The sequence below is a fragment of the Dermacentor albipictus genome, chromosome 1, assembly GCF_038994185.2.
Source record: "Dermacentor albipictus isolate Rhodes 1998 colony chromosome 1, USDA_Dalb.pri_finalv2, whole genome shotgun sequence".
Taxonomy (NCBI): domain Eukaryota; kingdom Metazoa; phylum Arthropoda; class Arachnida; order Ixodida; family Ixodidae; genus Dermacentor; species Dermacentor albipictus.
The window spans coordinates 364719686-364736022 of NC_091821.1; the positions used below are offsets into that span (position 1 = coordinate 364719686).

Genomic DNA, 16337 nt, shown 5'->3' on the forward strand with positions numbered 1-16337 from the left:
TAGCTCGCCGAGTAGGCAGGTTCTTGTACGGCTCTATATGCGCATTCTTGTCAACTTGTTCGGCAACGGAAGCAGCCCTGGTCATAAGCAATAAGCATCCAGGATGTTGCATTACGGAGAGGGAGGGCTGAGAGAGAAGGGAGGCCCCGTTTGCTACCCCGATCACTGGAAGTGGAAAAGAACATAGAGAGAAAAAGGGAAAAGGGTAAGCAAACGTGGATCGGCACCCACAAATGAGGAATGACAATGTGAAAGCCCATGTACACAGCCCGCATTTTCATTTTCTGTCGCATAAAAGAAGCAACTGGTCCATCTCCACACGAGGTGCCCACCATTTGTGACACGTAATGTCCATTCACATTCATCACCGATGCTATGAGCCGTGGCATGGCAACATTCACATTACGAGATGATATCCATTTCTTCCCCTTCTCTTGTCACTTAGCACGCACTTCATATAAACGCCACGCTTATAGAGCACATCTGCTCTGCCGGAGGGGACTGCTGACATTACCTCTGTGGCTTTGTTGAGACAGCAGGACACAATGAAAGCTTGAATGGAAGCGCTTCCTAGAAGCATTACTGCCTAGGCGTGGCTATTCGCTTATAACTGCTGACTACATGCAGTAGAAGTGTTGCGAACGATCTGCTGCCAGAGCAGTTGTCTCGCCTCTTGTTTAACGGTAATGCGTGAATGCAATATGAATGCCTTAATCAGCTGAATGTGCTTCCACGCGAAAAGTCCGCGAGGAATGGGCCGCCGCGTTAGTGTCGAGCACCACGTGACGTGATGTCGTCAATGCATAATGCAAAAGCTGCCGTACAAAAGCCGGCGCCCACGTTTGTTCCTGGCACTATAGGTGCAACCGATGCGGCTAAGCGTATGCATCATTCCGCGCCATTTGTGCGTTGGCTGTCGCGCCGTGAGGAAGCTCCGCTACTTGCCATGACACACTCAGCTACAGAGGGCCCGTACGCTGCTGGGCTGGGTCTCCATAACGCTCTCAGCACGTTTGCTGCACGGGTGAGTGCTCTTTGTTTGCGCCAAAGTTATGGTGGCGAGTGACTTTTAAAGCCAATCAGCCGATTGACATGAAACCCCCTCAACAAGCGCTCATCAAAGTAGCAAAATTCGTGGCTGCCTCGCGCTATCGTAGGTTGAAGTACGCTCTCTTTTAGTGCCGGTGTTCTCGAAAAGCAGTTGATTTGCGGCTAATCGCAAGTTAATGTGAATTGTAATGTCTCCAGTGAACGTTATTCCGTGCAAACGAAGTTAGTAGAAACGAAATCGTAAGTGTACCGAAGACCATAGCATGAAGAAATTTGTGGCATGCGTTAGGATTCAGAGGGACCTGTAAAACATTTCTCGGGGATATGTTTATTGCTTCATACAAAGCAACTACAATATTTGTAGTAAAAGATAAATAACGAGGGAAAAAAATGCATATCCTAATCACTGTGGGAATCGATCTAAACGAAGCTTTCTATGCCGTTTGCTTCGATTGACGATAATTAGCGGGGATGACGGTGAATGTGTCATTTCTCCAGCATTCAGTACAATACGAGGTTGCGGAGCTTCTGTTTAACGTTACCTTGCGTGCACCGCTGCTGTTTCTCTGCGTAGTACGCATAACATGCAGGGAGATGTGTTTGCTTGAGGCGTTCTTGTGCGCCATTAATGTACATAATCTCTGAGAGGCTTGAGCATTATCATTGCCTCACATGGCACATCGCATCGTGGTTTAAGTGTGGACCTTTAATTGAATTAAGGGGCTGTACGTGCCAAAACCACGATCGGATTATGAGGCACGCCATAGTGGCGGACTCACGATTAATTTTGTCACCCGGGTGTCCTTTAGCATGTCCCTAAATCTAAGTCGACCAGCGTTGTTTTTTCTTATCACTTTTCGCTCCCATCGAAATGTGGCTCCCACGGTCGGGATCGAAACCGCGACTTCCAGAAGTGTCGATTTGACGTGCAACCACTTCCGTAGTGTCGCCTAGACCCTACGGTGCTTTAATGTGGCTTTGCGACTGCATGCCCTGCGTCAGTAGTCCGCTTGACAAATTTGCATGGTGCTTATTTTTCAGAAATAACGGAAGTGTACCGTACCGTACCTTCAGTTTGCCCGTAAGCACTGCTTCCTCCTCTTCTCACGTCACCTTTTCCCTCTACCGACCTCTCCCCCTGTATGGCAACTTCAAAGTGGCAAGGCTGTTATTCACTCGTTTCGCGACTGCGTCGGTTCTAGCCCATTCTCTGCCTCCTCTCCCCCCTACTCTCTACAGTTATATCTACGTCCCCTCTGGACTTGCACGTTAATAGAAAGGTAAGCGCTGCAGTTTTTCCAATGCTTTTGAGGAGGGTCGCGGATACTTACAGCTGTCAAGAGGCCAATACGGCGATACCCAGGAAGCTCCAGAGGGAATTGTGCACATACGACGCGATGGAAAGGTTGAAACGAGCTTCTCGCGTCGACTTTTCGCTCTGCCACGTTCCTGCCATGTATACCCATGCTCTCAACCACCTCCCGACGCGGTGAAAGACAGCAGGAGCAGCAGCAGCAGCGCAAAAGTCGAAGGAAGAGGCAAAGGAAGCTTCGCCCTGAAAGCTTCGCTTTAAAAAACACGTTTTCCACCTGATTGCGAATAAGTAACCCTGTGACTGTCCCTTCAGCTGTACTGATACTGCTACGTTCGAGGAAAAATTTTCTACTTTTAAGGGTTCTTGCGTTGTAGCAGAACATTTTGGTAATCGAAAAATTTGCTCAGTGTATAGAGATTATCTTTTCATCTTCTATTCCGCGGACATGCATGGCGTGATTGTCCTCATCCTTGCTTCATAAATTTATGTCATGCACTTTAATTCGTTGCAGAGGGAACAGTATCCTCGTGAGGACTACTAGAACGAGCTTCGCAAGAGACCATCAGATGTTGTGGACATGCTTTTCCTGCCACACCTCGTCATGCTGCTGCTTTCGAACGCCGCGGTATCCCAACAGCAGGAGTGCAATAGAACGTTTGCAAGACCTGCGAGACCAGAGGACCACCCGGCGTTCAGCGATCTCGAGCCCGACCGTTTCCAGTCAATCACAAATTGCCCAGGTGATATCGACTGCTGTGATGGCGGAACGTTTTCTTGCTACAACTGGACTTACCTAACTTGCTCGTGTCGGGAGGATTGCGAGGAGTTTGGCGACTGTTGCTGGGGCTGTGAAAACAAGTCGGTGGATATTGACCAGGCTTCCCTGAATACCTCGAAGTGGACTTGCACTAGCTTGTCCCTCGAAGGCGGCGCCACGAAGCACGTGTTTCTGGCTTCACGATGCAACTCTTTGTGGCCTCTGCAAGACGACGTTCGTGAACGCTGCGAAGATGCGAGCTTCAGCTCCAGCGACATGTTCTTTCGCATTCCGGTAACCAGTCGGCGTTCCAGGGTAACGTACCGCAATACATTTTGCTCTTTTTGCAACTACGACCTGGATGAGGTCATTTTCTGGGAAGTAGCGGTCGTTGGCACCAGAAGGAAACAGAAGCTGCGGCCTCCTCCGTTCATCTCGACAAATTTCTACAGATATATGCGTCAGTGCAGTCGATTTCCCCTAATTGGAGACTGCCCCGAAGAGACCAATTCTAAAGTTACGCGTTCCTGCTGGGCCTTTTTTGCTCCTGTTATTGATGAAATATCTGGCGCAGCCTACTACAAGAACGCCTACTGCGCTCGCTGCCACGGAGTCGATCTGACAAGCGTGTCATGCCTACCAGCTGAGAAAACAACCACGACACTCCGCGTGGAAGTGAAGGTTCACATCAGCCTTCCGGGTCTCGACCTTTCCTCCATATTCCGAACGGTCGACAGGAACAGCACCTGCTTCTCTTCGTACAACGGGGTATGCTACATAGAGAAGGTGACCTACCGCTACGCGAACGTTTCGACACCAAACCCGAACACAGCTATCATGATTCGTGGCTACCTAACCATCGTCTGCATATCGGTGTCGTTGTTCTGTCTGGTTCTCAAACTAGTGGTTTACCTCATGTCTAAGGAATGTCGTACCTTCTCGGCTCGCTGCACCCTCTGCTTATCTATGACGCTATTCTTCACTCACTTGTTCTTCCTCGTCTTCAACGTAACAGACCTTGGGCGCGATGTGTGCGTCGCCTCCTCTGTGGTCGTACACTTCGGCTTCTTGTCGACGGCCTTCTGGACTACCGTGTTGTCATACGACATCTGGAAGACGCTGATCCTAGTTCGTCGACCCAGTGGCAACTGGAAGAGCCTCGTCCGGTACGGCTTGGCCGGATGGGGATCGCCTCTGGTGGTTGTCGGCGTGGCTTCCATATTAAACTGGACAAAGAGTGACTCACCACTATCTCCTTCATACGGCACGCCTCGTTGCTTCATAAATAAAAAGTGGAGCCACGTCGTATTCTTTCTGACCCCTATGTTGGTTCTTCTCCTCGTCGATATCGGGTTTTACCTGCACACAGTCTTCACCATCCGAAGGACGGAGTCGCAGTCCCAAAAGTTCGACTTCAAGGCGAATGAGAAGCCTTCCAGGATCTTGCTGTTCGTGAAGCTGGCATTCATCATGGGCGTCTCATGGCTCCTTGGTCTGGTCAGCGGGCTCGTCAACTCGCTCCTCATGGACTGCGTCAGCATCGTCTTCATCGGGCTGCAAGGCGTGTTTCTGTTCTTCGGCTTCAGGGACCACAGGCACGTCTCCCAAATGGTGTCTTCCTCCTCTTCTCTAGTCACTGGACTCTTGAGCCATTCGCGATCGCGATCCTCAACCACAGCGACGACAGATCTCGCCTTGGGCAATCAGATAACTACTGTCCTTGGAAGTAGTCACGACCGCCGGACATCGGATGACGTGGCTTCCGCTTGATCCTATGCGGGCATTAGCGACAAACGCACGAGCCATGCCATCGACCGTCTTGCTTGCCAAAGAATGTGTGTATAGACGATGTTGATCTCTTCTCAACACACGGGGCCCAGAGAGTCCAAACTGTGTGCGATACGTATGCTCGTTGTTCTACTGTATAACATATGTATATATGTAGAGAGAGAACGTTTTATTGTGAGAAAAGCAGAAAAGTATAAAAGCTTCCTGCACCAGGCAAAGGAAACATAACGTCACTGCTTCAGATCTGAGAACGCCTTTAGAAACGGTATGCAGGCCTGCCGTCAGTCCTTGTCGGTTTTCTAAACGAACCTGCACAATAAGTTACAGGAATCTGTAAAAAAAGATAGCGATTGTTCCTGCAATGCCATTATTTGCAGCAATAAAATGAAACTGCGTGGTGGTTAAATACTGGGAACCCGAACTGTAGCAGCCCTTGGCTCAGCAGGTCGCGAAGATGTTGTCATTGTTCGGAATAGCTTCGAGCATGGTATGCGCACTACTTACTCTTCAATGTCACGCTTGTACAGTTTGTCTCACGTGCCACTGCAAACACTTGTATAACTATGGTTTTTTTTTTGTGTGTGTGACTGTCCACGTAGCTGTACTTCAAGCAGCTTGTATATAAAGGCATGCTGTTGTGTTCCTTTCAAGTAACCTGCAGGATGTCTTCCGCATTTGGTAAGATATATGTGACTGAAGTAAGATAATCGTCAAGCATAGTATTGTAAGAAAAAAGAAAGCTTCAAGCCAGGCGATTTACTTGGCGCTGCATCGAAGTATCGGGTCCACTGTGGATGATGTACACCAAGTAAACAGATGCCCTGAGAGGTCAGGAAATTTTGAACATTTTCGCTGTCCCCGACGACTGTTATTCCCTCACAAAACTCGACATTGGGCCCTAAGATTATAGTTCGTTCAAGATTTCAAGTTTTCTTTAATACGCTTCTACGCTGCATCCTGGTGCTCTACTACACACAATATATACGCGTCAGGCAGTACAGTGTCAATGCCTCATTATTTTCGTTTTCATGTCGTAAAGTAAGAGTAAATATATTTCGTGCTTAGGCATACGAAACTGAGGCGCGCAGTGTTCGACCAATGTTGTATTTAATGTGACGTCAGTGCGGGCACAAAGAGTACTGTTATATGAACTGAATCACTGCTCCATCCAAATGACTCTGCATTTGTTCCATCGTATATACAGTATTATAGATTGCACATCTGGTGCATTTTCATTTTACTTCGATGTGCAGCTCACTTCTGAGTGGCAATACGTTCCTGAAGAAATGAGCCTGCTGCTACACCAGAAGAAATTCATGATCTCCGCGGCAAGCCGTTGATACTATATTGGAAGGCAGAAAAGCTAGCGGTCGTATTCGCAAACCTCTCCATTCGTAAGGGCTGTTTGCCACAAGGCAGCCGCCTTCGCTAACGATATATTTCCGAGATCAGAATAAGCTGCCGTGTGCTCGTACATACAATACTAGCGTGCTAAATATCGGACGTTGGCTTAGCGGTAAACGCCAAGAATTGCTTCTGAATGCGTCTGCGAGCACATAGCCTTCTCATTATTGCTTGTTTTTTGCCCATCGACATATACGTGGTGTACTGTTTCCCCTCTTCGTTTCCAGTCTGTTAAGGTGACGCTGGCAATTAATGACGAGGTCATTACTGTCACACATTTGCCGCCTGGGCTATGTGAACGCATCTAGTCAAAATTTATGTAACGTAGTCATGGCATGTACAAGGTATGAAATAGATTTGTTTTGCGTAGTTTTTATTGTAGCATTTTTTTAAACACCCGTGTGCTAGCTGTGTATGCGAGCGCGTGTGAGGGTGAACGTTGTGTTGTGTCGGTTCTTTGATTGTGTGCGCGTGTGTGTCGTGTTCGCATTTAAGCGTGGCATGTTCCAAGAAGTCGTTCTACTCATTAACCGACACCTTGGCTGTTTCAGAAATGTGACCAAATGCGTTTTACGGTATTTTGCTCTTTTAGTAGAAATGAATGAAAATAAAACGTTTATTCACATGTGGCGATGTACGCTGTCTCTGTATGAAGGAAAGTGAAGAAAGAAGAGGAGCACCACATGAGGCCACATTGCTTTTCGTTCGTAACACTGTTATTGACAGGCTGCCTCAGCTAATCGCATATACGCTGCCATGATTGGCCGGCGTCTGTTCCTACGTACCACCTTTGCGTGCCCACTGTTTCGTTGTGAACGCGGGCCCCGCGGGCTGAATTAAAGCTCAGCGATGGCAAGGGCCATTTGTCGTCAGCAGGCAGCCTTCGCTCATAATTTGTTCGCTGCCATAATTGGCGAGTGCGAAATATTTCAAACGGCGGCGGCCCATTCACAAACGATTCTTACGACGGAAAGGCTTTGTGAATTTTCTTCCGGATTCCTTGAGAAGGCGAGCGTCAGAAGGGATTGAGCAATAGCATCGCGAAAGTGATAGTTACATTGCACAGGTAACAACTTACGTTTACTCGAATCCCGACTTCTCACCTATTAGCAAAATATTGAAGTACTTTAATAAAGAAATGGTGAGTATACCAAGGGTGCTGAGAGAGTTTATCGATGCTGTTAGCCATCTTGAGATCGCCGAAAAGAATCATTTGCACTCCAGAGCGTTTTACAGGTGTTCCACAGAGCCTTGCAACTCGCGGTGCATACAGTGATCAGGAAAAAAAATAGACAGGGAAGGCGCTGTCTTGCTGTGGACATTACAATTGCGATCCACTTTAACCCAAAGGTATTTCGCATAGGCCAAATTGCCAAATTTCACATAGGCTAAATTTTTATTTATTTTTTGTTTCGCTTGGGTTGCCGCGCGGCATCACGGCATAAGGGAGTTAAATATAACCATGCGACGGAGCTATTACGACAAACGATTTCTGCATGGGGCAGTGTTTTTCCTGCACACGCCTATGAGAGGAACGGCTGTGCTTTCGCAATGGCGGCGGACGTATTTGTGGAGAAATTGAGTATTGCCTCTAGAAGAGAAGAACGCTGGCTGGGTGCGAAGAGTTCGACGGTTTCCGTCGCGCGCGAGAACAAGATTCCAGGTTCTGCAGCGTTAGTTGCCCAGGCGAGAAGCCATAGGCCTCCAACAGGTGGCGTAGCACCCGCAGGGTGCCGCGGCGCAGCCGTGGTCTTCGCGTCTGGATCCAGGCCCACTCTGAAACAGGCCGCATGTGTTGGTTACCTGTACTATAAACACATTGCGGCGATAGAAGAGCGTGTCACGTACAGGGAGCGATAACGTCTCTATGGGTACTAAGGCACATCTATGGGTACTAAGGCACATCTATGGGTACTAAGGCACACACCGTTCGAACGGCACGCGTGACGTTTTTGCCACCCGTATGAAGGCTGAAAAGAACAGTGCAGACGCACACGTCACAGACAGACATGATATCGAAGCCGAGGTGCTACTGCTTAACGTAAAACGTTAAAGTACCGGGAGTTAGTAAGACAATTAGGTAAATAATTAATTAATTAACTTTATTCAGTCAATCACTCAGTCAGCCGGTCGGTAGGTGAGTGTGTAAGTAAGTAAATAAGTAACTAAGTAATCAACTACGTTTAAATGTGACGACGTAGGAACGAAGAAAGGAAGGGGGAGGGGCTTTCCCGTCGAGCTTACCTCCATTTCTTCTCTATTGTTTCTCTTTGTCTTTATTTTCAATATAGTTACTGTATATGCTGTACATGTATGTGCTCGTAGCACATACAGTAACTCTATAAGGGCACAGCGCCGTCCGGCAATGTGGATATGAAGGAATTTTTAAAAATCCGCTTCATATTCGAGCGAAAACAGAACGAGGCTTTATTCGAAACATTATGCAGATGCAGTGTTCCAAAAAATAACAGAAAGAAAATTGCACGGCGAGCACGGCGAGCACGACCCCGCGTTATCGTGAGCGCATTCGCCCCCTTCATCCAGCACAGCGCGAAGATCGTAAGGAGCACGGGCCGGGGCTACCGTGACAACAGTGCGTACATACACTACATATATATATATATATATATATATATATATATATATATATATATATATATATATATATATATATATATATATATATATATATGCCACAATTGCATGAACCACCTATTCACTGGCGGGCGAATAGATGACTAATCGACGTACATCCTTCGGTTGCCTTTACTTTTGGGTCTTAAAGTCCGTGATTAGTGCTAACAAAAAAAAGAGAAAGAAAAGAAGAAAAGTCTACGAAACCTCATATAATTACTTTTCATTCTGTGCCTTCCATACATTAACACTACCAATCGTTCAGCCGCTTCTTACTATCCTCAGCGCGTTTCATTTATCTTTCCCTGATCATCATTACAGGCACAGTAAATACGATGTCATTTACCGCTGTATGACGACCGCGCACGGAGTGCTACTGCGACATGCCTACTAAGCACGCTGAATTGTTTATGTGCTATTTCGACGCTCCACATGAATAGTCGATCGTTGTCGGCACCTCTAATTTCGCACCTCTAACACCGCGTTAAACGGGGTCCTTCTCTTGCTGCTAACAGAAGTACACAGAAGTATATTAACAGAAGTATTTTTAATTATCAAAAACTTTTCCTTATTTCGTTCTCCATCACACCTTTTCACTGTATTTCGGTTTTGCTGCGGCCTGGTGTGGCGCCATCTGCCAGCTTGTCGATTAGCTAGGTTTGGCACAGTGGTCACCTAGCGGTAGTTAAGCGTACTATTCTCTAGCCTTCGAGACAGCAAACGTATTGCAGTTATTGGGGGTCTTGGAGGCCATATTAGAAGCATTTGATAGCTGCGGCGGCGGCCGCTGGAGGGAAGCTGCCAAATACAAAACACAACGTGAACGGTGCGTGCGGCTACGGGAAGTGCCTACAGAACGCAGCCGACGTGGAAGCTGCAATTCGGAATGCTTGCACTCGAACAGAAAGACACAATAAAAATGTTAATGAACGACTGTACTTAGCTTTCGCGTCGCTTTAATTATAACCCCGTGAATATTTTACAATTAATTTCGTTTTGTGACAGCAGCGTAAGAAGTAGGGATGAGGTATGACGGGGTAGCGGTGCAGTACGGCACTCTCCGACTTTAGAATAACTGCAAAGCCGAAGCAGTACGACTTCGTAGGCTCAACGTATCCGCTAAAAATACTTTCGCATGAAACTTTTGATAGGACATGAAGCCATACAGGAAGGATATCTAGAACTTACTGATCATTGGTGCGTTGTCCAGCGGGCAGGCGACCACGACAGCGTACTCCTTGTAGTCTGTGGTGACGACAGTGTAGTAAACACCCTCGCCTGAAAGTCGGAACACAAACACTTAGCGCAGTTCTCTATTTCCCTTCTTACTATTCCTCTTCTCCCTGCCTACAGCGTAGGGTAGCCGACCGGACTCTTGACTGTTTAACATCCCTGCCTCCCTTTTGTCTCTCTCCCTCTCTCTCTTCGAACGGAGAGGAGCAAAGTCATGTGACGTGCAGTTGCCAAACTCAACTTTACAGTTCGCGCATACGATGATGGTGTACAAAGCTGAGTTGCGTGCCTTGCTTCCTTCTACTGAAGGCCGCTTTCTTATTTAACTGCACCAAAATTCAAAGAAATTGCCTGTGGCAGATAGAACAATCCCATACTTGAGCTAAATTATTCGATGAGGCGGCCATTACTCCTTCGAGAAATCAAAATTTGTAATTGAATAATTAACCCAATCACTCCAATAAAAATTTTAAGTAATTACGTGACGGCACATATTTGAATTTACGAATCGATGATGGGGAATTCACAAGGCGTTCCGTTTAAGCGGAACGCTGCTATTTCTGCAATTACTATTTATCCAGGTTCTACTGTATAAAAATCTTACCTGACTGATTCATTCCATGAAAAACGAGACTCACGTAGTTTTAGTATGTGATCGCATAGAAATAACGTCTCTATAGTCAGCATTTATCAATCCAGAATCCCACATTTTTGTAACGTAACGCCGGTAGGGAAGCCACCGTCAAAGTCGCTCGAAAAAAATGGAGGCTACCTTTAAAAATCGAACATAATAAGCTTAAATCGTCTGCCGCTGCTTGGCGTACACAACTCGCGCAAGGATCAACTCGGCGATTCGTCAGTTGAATCGGTCTGTATAAGTTTCCTATTTGGCGCCACTCACGATCATCTTCGGTGATGACTGTGGCACCATTACACTTCGATGGGTCGATGAATATTGCGTCGGCTTCCAAGGACATGGTATTATTGCTGCAATTTTATAAGAACATTATTAGCCACGTGTACGCAGGACAAGCTCACTTCTCATAATGTGAAAGCACTGAACGACATCCACGTGCTGACCGCACGCGATTTAAAGTGCGTCAATCTATCACCATGAGATTGACCAAAACACTTTAAAGTTATTACTTTTTATGCGAAGCATACTAGCCGCACAACCGCGCTCTTCCTTGCTGCGCCGCGCGCGGCCGCGTACCTACCACATGACGTCATAACAGCTGCAAAAGCGGAGGCTCAACTCGTGCGCTCGCTTGCGGCCGCGTAGCTACATAGCCGGGTCTCAGCTCGTGCGCTCGCCTGCATGAGTTGTTTCTTCGTCTAGCCGAACCAAATATAGCCAAGCAACAGCAGTTCACCAGGCTAAACAGTGGTTCAACAACTAAAATAAAGGCTAGTATGCTTCGCATCCTGGGCTTAACCTTAGCTAAGTCACAGCCATCTTTTTCTGCGGAGAGCATTTATGCCGTTGATAGGAACTGTGGCACGATGACGGCGATCACAAAGTGGCGACGAAGGTACGATGTGTCGCGACGTCATGGTGGCGTGACGGCAACACCTTGATTCTGCTAATTGAAGGCGAAAGTCCTCTGAGGGAGAAGCTCCAGGCCCCCTGCGAGCCGCATATATATATATATATATATATATATATATATATATATATATATATATATGAACCAGTAGAAAGGAAGCTGAGGAGCCTGATTTTTCCTACTCATATAATAAGAAGCCAACAAACAATGACACCAACGACAGCATAGAAGAAATTACTTATTGAAATAATTGAATTAAAGAAATGATAAATTATTGGAAATGAAAGTGGATGAAAAAACAACCAGCCGAAGGTGGGATACGAACCCACGTCTTTGCATTACGCGTGCGATGCTCTTATCACTTGAGCTACCATGTGGCCATTTCCATGTATATATACGAGAATTCACGACCGCCAGTCTGCCTCTGCAGTCTGAGCAGGAGGAGGTTTATTTAGGCCAGTTACTCACCGGGGACCTTGATCATGAGAATGAAACAGAAGAATAAGAATGTGTTGGTGTGCATACGGTAGACATTAGCAAATCCTGGCTGGAAGCTTACCACTGTCGTTGAAAAGAAAAGTGTACAATAATTACATTCTATCGGTGCTAACATACGGGGCAGACACTGCAGGGTTAACGAAGATGCAAAGAGCCAATGTTAATATATATATATATATATATATATATATATATATATATATATATATATATATATATATATATATGTGTGTGTGTGTGTGTGTGTGTGTGTGTGTGTGTGTGTGTGTGTGTGTGTGTGTGTGTGTGTGTGTGTGTGTGTGTGTGTGTGTGTGTGTGTGTGTGTGTGTGTGTGTGTGTGTGTGTGTGTGTGTGTGTGTGTGTGTGTGTGTGTGTGTGTGTGTGTGTGTGTGTGTGTGTGTGTGTGTGTGTGTGTGTGTGTGTGTGTGTGTGTGTGTGTGTGTGTGTGTGTGTGTGTGTGTGTGTGTGTGTGTGTGTGTGTGTGTGTGTGTGTGTGTGTGTGTGTGTGTGTGTGTGTGTGTGTGTGTGTGTGTGTGTGTGTGTGGAGGCTAACATCGGTCGTCCGCGCTACCAGCGATTGGCAGAACGTTCTTTGAGCTAAATGAATTGGTACCACTACCTTGTGGCAGTAACCATTCCACTGGTACCACATTCTAATGGATAGTGATATTAGGTCACTTGCTATGTTAACATAAAGCCTACACAACGACTTGTAACATATTTTTTTCCTCTCATGCAAGCTGCCTACACAGAAAGTTAAATATGAAATCTTTGTACATCTTTCGCATTGGCGTAAGCCCTTTCATGAAGCTGCGTTCATTACAAAGCACTTAGGATGTACGTGCATTGTTACATGGATGGGAGTGTTATAGAGAAGTTTTTTACATTGCTAAAATGCTTTCTTTCATTCTTTTTTCTTTTTGCTGCGTGCGCGCAATCGTTGATTTCGTGCGTTAACTATATATGGAAATAATGCTGCACAGTAATCACCATTTCAAGAATGTGTTCATCGTGTGGTTGGTCATCGCTGGAAAACCAACCTGACGCTTTTCATAAACGTACGTTCTTAAAATTTCATGAAGTTGAGTGGCTATTTCCCTTTTTTTCCTGTCGCTCAAAATCAGAATGAAAAATTTGGAGGGCGCTTAAGCTTCGCCTTTAGAAGTAAAACGCGATAGCATGCAAGGATCTCTGACTGCTTCTCACGTTTCCCGGCAACTACAGCTTATGTGACCGTAATGTTTACCGGGAAACCCTGGCGGCGAACGCTATGCACGAAGGCGAGCTTTCTCATCCCCTATCCTCTTCAACCTGACCATGATAGTACTGTCCAGGCAACTGACTCGAATCGAGAACCTCCAACATACCATCTATGCAGATGACGTGACCATGTGGGTGGCAAAGGGGAGCGAAGGACAAATAGAGCACACTTTACAATATGCGATCCGAACCGCTGAGCAGGAACCGCTGAGCAGTACGTCAAACCAACAGGTCTACTCAACTCGGACCTTGAATCACAGCTCTGGGCTGTCCATCGGGCCTGCGACGTGGCGGAAGGGCATGGCCTCTCTGTCCCGACGTGGGAGTGGCCCGCCATCCATCCATCCATCATAGAAACACGGCACCTTGCGCGAGCCGATCCCGGAGGCAGTGCACAGCCCCCCCCCCCCCGCCAAAAAAAAATATTACATAATTTTCAGCTTTCTGTTATTGTTTTGAAATTTTGATATTTAAATCTGAGAAAGATTTAATATAAAAGGCGTGCGGCTGTCGGTGTTTTTGTTTCATGACATTTGTTTTGGGGCTATTATTCTCAAAATACCGAGGAATAACTTTGTCAAGAGCGTAAGACAAGGTATGAACAACCTTAGTGATAGAATCGAGGGGGGGGGGGGGGACAATATAACGCGCATATACTGCATGTCATATATCAAGACGTGGCATATACATACACCTAAATATATGCGGAAATTTTCGCTCACGAACAACTCCGCCGACGTCGACACCGACACCGGATTTTCTGGGACAAGTGACCCTTAACGCCTTCGCGTTGAAATTCCCAGAAGAAGGAAGACCTCCCTGCATGCAGTATTGCTAAAAGGCTGCCCAAATTTTTCTTTAGGTGCACCACTTCAAACCACTCCAAGCCACCGCTGCATTGCAGCGTAAGACTCAATGCGCTGGAGAATTTGTGCCGTTACACCTGGAATCCAGTGCGTTCTTGACGATGTGCAGGCCCGCAGAACCGAGAGATTTGTACTGCGTCGTCACACATTGCAGAGTATCCCCGTATGGGTCAGCAGTCTTGGCCAAGTCGTACCAGAGCCCATTGAACTGCAAGAGGGTCAGTTGTCTAATTTACTGCCACACGCCATTCAGTAATCCTCAAGTTGATAAATTAGGACAAGAACCACTGGTATCTCTGTGAACAGTTATCATTTCACCATCGTTCGGAATCTTGCGTCAGATACGCACTGCGAATAAACACTTTTCATTGCGCGTCGCTGCGCGATGTACAGAAAGGCAAAGCATGCTTTGATCCTTTCAGGAATATCGCAATCGAGCAGTGAGCGCAAGAGCGAAACGTCCGCGCCCTGCACTGCTATAGCTGTTCGCGAAAACGGCAAAAGCTAATGCGCCAGTCACTTTTCTTTTTTTTTTCTTGCGAGTGCTTCTACATTGTTATGCCTTGAGAATGAAGTACCACGTCTAACAAGTTCACCAGCTGCCTGTGAAGGCGATAGGTCAGCACTCCATCCTTCACGTTGTACCAAATTTACCTTATAGGCTATCACTGTGTAGAAGAACGACTTCGAACTCTCGCCATCTGTACGTTGGTAATTATCTGTACCACATGCTGCTGCTTCTCTACTAAGACACTAGTGCTAACCATGAGTTAGAGGCCGACGGTATGCACTCAGTCATGTTATCTTACACGGATGCACGGCGTGTTAAGCTGTCACACCATACATTAAAGAACGTGCCATCAAATGCTCCACCCTAAAAAAGACGTGTTCGTTTATGCGAGCGCGTTCTCAAACAACACAGTTCAAAGAACAAACAAATTCGTTCAAGGGAATAGCTTATTACAATCTTGATGTCGAGTTTTGTCTCCGTGGTGAAGAATAAATCACTACTTAGATCAAGCTAGGCTACACGCTTGAAAGAAGAGGCATGCATACGTACCTTGGACGCTTGAAAATGCCTCATGGGCGGAATGTCGGAACAGTGCTTGTCTCCGGCAGCAACATTGCTTTGCCATGCAAAAACTACTAAGGTAATAACAGCGCTCAAGCTCTCTTGCATGCTAACGGGGCAGGAGCTCTGCAATTCAGACACTAATATTATTGAAATACGTCGATAGCAGACTTCTGCTTGAAGCACAGATACCGACGCAAGGGCCTCAGCTAGCGTCGTTTCAGCACACCTTGACTCTACAGCCGTCAGGGGCATAGCATTACGCCGAAGTGCATTAGGCGCCTGTATAATTACTCCAAATAACCGCCCACCAATGGGCGTGCGCGCCCGCTAGAACTCGGCCGTGACAAAGAGCTCGATGTAATGAAGCGTGGCGAGTGTCGGTGCGTACGTTTCCTAGAAAAACAGACCGTATCGGTTTGCTTGCTCTCAATCGCACCGAGGTTACCCCGGGTCACCGATGTTCACTGTCATGCGCAGAACGAACCCTTGGCTACCCATGAAATGGTTATACTCACAGCGTGTTACCTTTAAGCACAGCTGTGTCATTTCGACAAAGTTATTTTGCTCTCACGATTACCACATTGTATTGGCTGAGTAGGGATGGCTAGTTGATTGATGCGGATAATTCGTTCACTTGGCACGTTTCATTGGAACCGAAACTGCAGAAGCAGCATCCTAAAAGGATGCGAGCTTTCTGATTTTTGGCGTTCCCAAAGGCCCGGCGAACTTCAAATAATATGTCAGGTGTTTATTTTTATGTGGAACACTTCTTATGAAATAGGAACCGTCATATAAAACCCGTGCCGTTTTTGCAGATAGGCTACGTGGATAGGCGGACATTACTATAAATTGAAGTTTCAACAATTATTTAACTAATTAACTAAAACATGCTAAATAATTTTTTAACTAA

General features: G+C 46.5%; 2 protein-coding genes across 5 annotated transcripts in view; one reads left to right on the top strand and one right to left on the bottom strand.

Annotated features, from left to right (window-relative positions):
- LOC135911329 (uncharacterized) overlaps window positions 1-6933 on the top strand; it is a 147093-nt gene extending 140160 nt beyond the window's left edge. For 3 of the 4 annotated variants that reach the window (XM_065443564.2, XM_065443560.2, XM_065443562.2), the window contains exon 2: window positions 2877-6933. In XM_065443564.2, coding sequence (XP_065299636.2) covers window positions 2943-4892 — 1950 coding nt within the window. In that variant the 5' untranslated portion in view covers window positions 2877-2942 and the 3' untranslated portion in view covers window positions 4893-6933. Of the gene's footprint in view, window positions 1-887; window positions 1025-2876 lie in introns of those variants that run through there. The other variant, XM_065443563.2, reaches the window with a different exon arrangement.
- An 862-nt stretch (window positions 6934-7795) lies between these two features.
- LOC135911281 (uncharacterized) lies at window positions 7796-11169 on the bottom strand. The gene is made up of 3 exons (XM_065443478.2): window positions 11083-11169; window positions 10137-10226; window positions 7796-8090 (listed from the first exon to the last, which is right to left on the bottom strand). The coding sequence occupies exons 1-3, from the start codon at window positions 11156-11158 to the stop codon at window positions 7906-7908; spliced, it is 351 nt and encodes a 116-aa protein (XP_065299550.2). The 5' UTR covers window positions 11159-11169; the 3' UTR covers window positions 7796-7905.
- Window positions 11170-16337: the final 5168 nt, after the last annotated feature.

What these genes read in the sequence shown, in the direction of transcription:
- LOC135911281 (XM_065443478.2), bottom strand. Translation starts at nt 11,158, where the DNA reads ATGTCCTTGGAAGCCGACGCAATATTCATCGACCCATCGAAGTGTAAT. An exon ending in AGTCATCACCGAAGATGATC is followed by an intron (nt 10,227 to 11,082) that starts GTGAGTGGCGCC and finishes TCCGACTTTCAG; the next exon opens with GCGAGGGTGTTTACTACACT. An exon ending in GGACAACGCACCAATGATCA is followed by an intron (nt 8,091 to 10,136) that starts GTAAGTTCTAGA and finishes GGCCTGTTTCAG; the next exon opens with AGTGGGCCTGGATCCAGACG.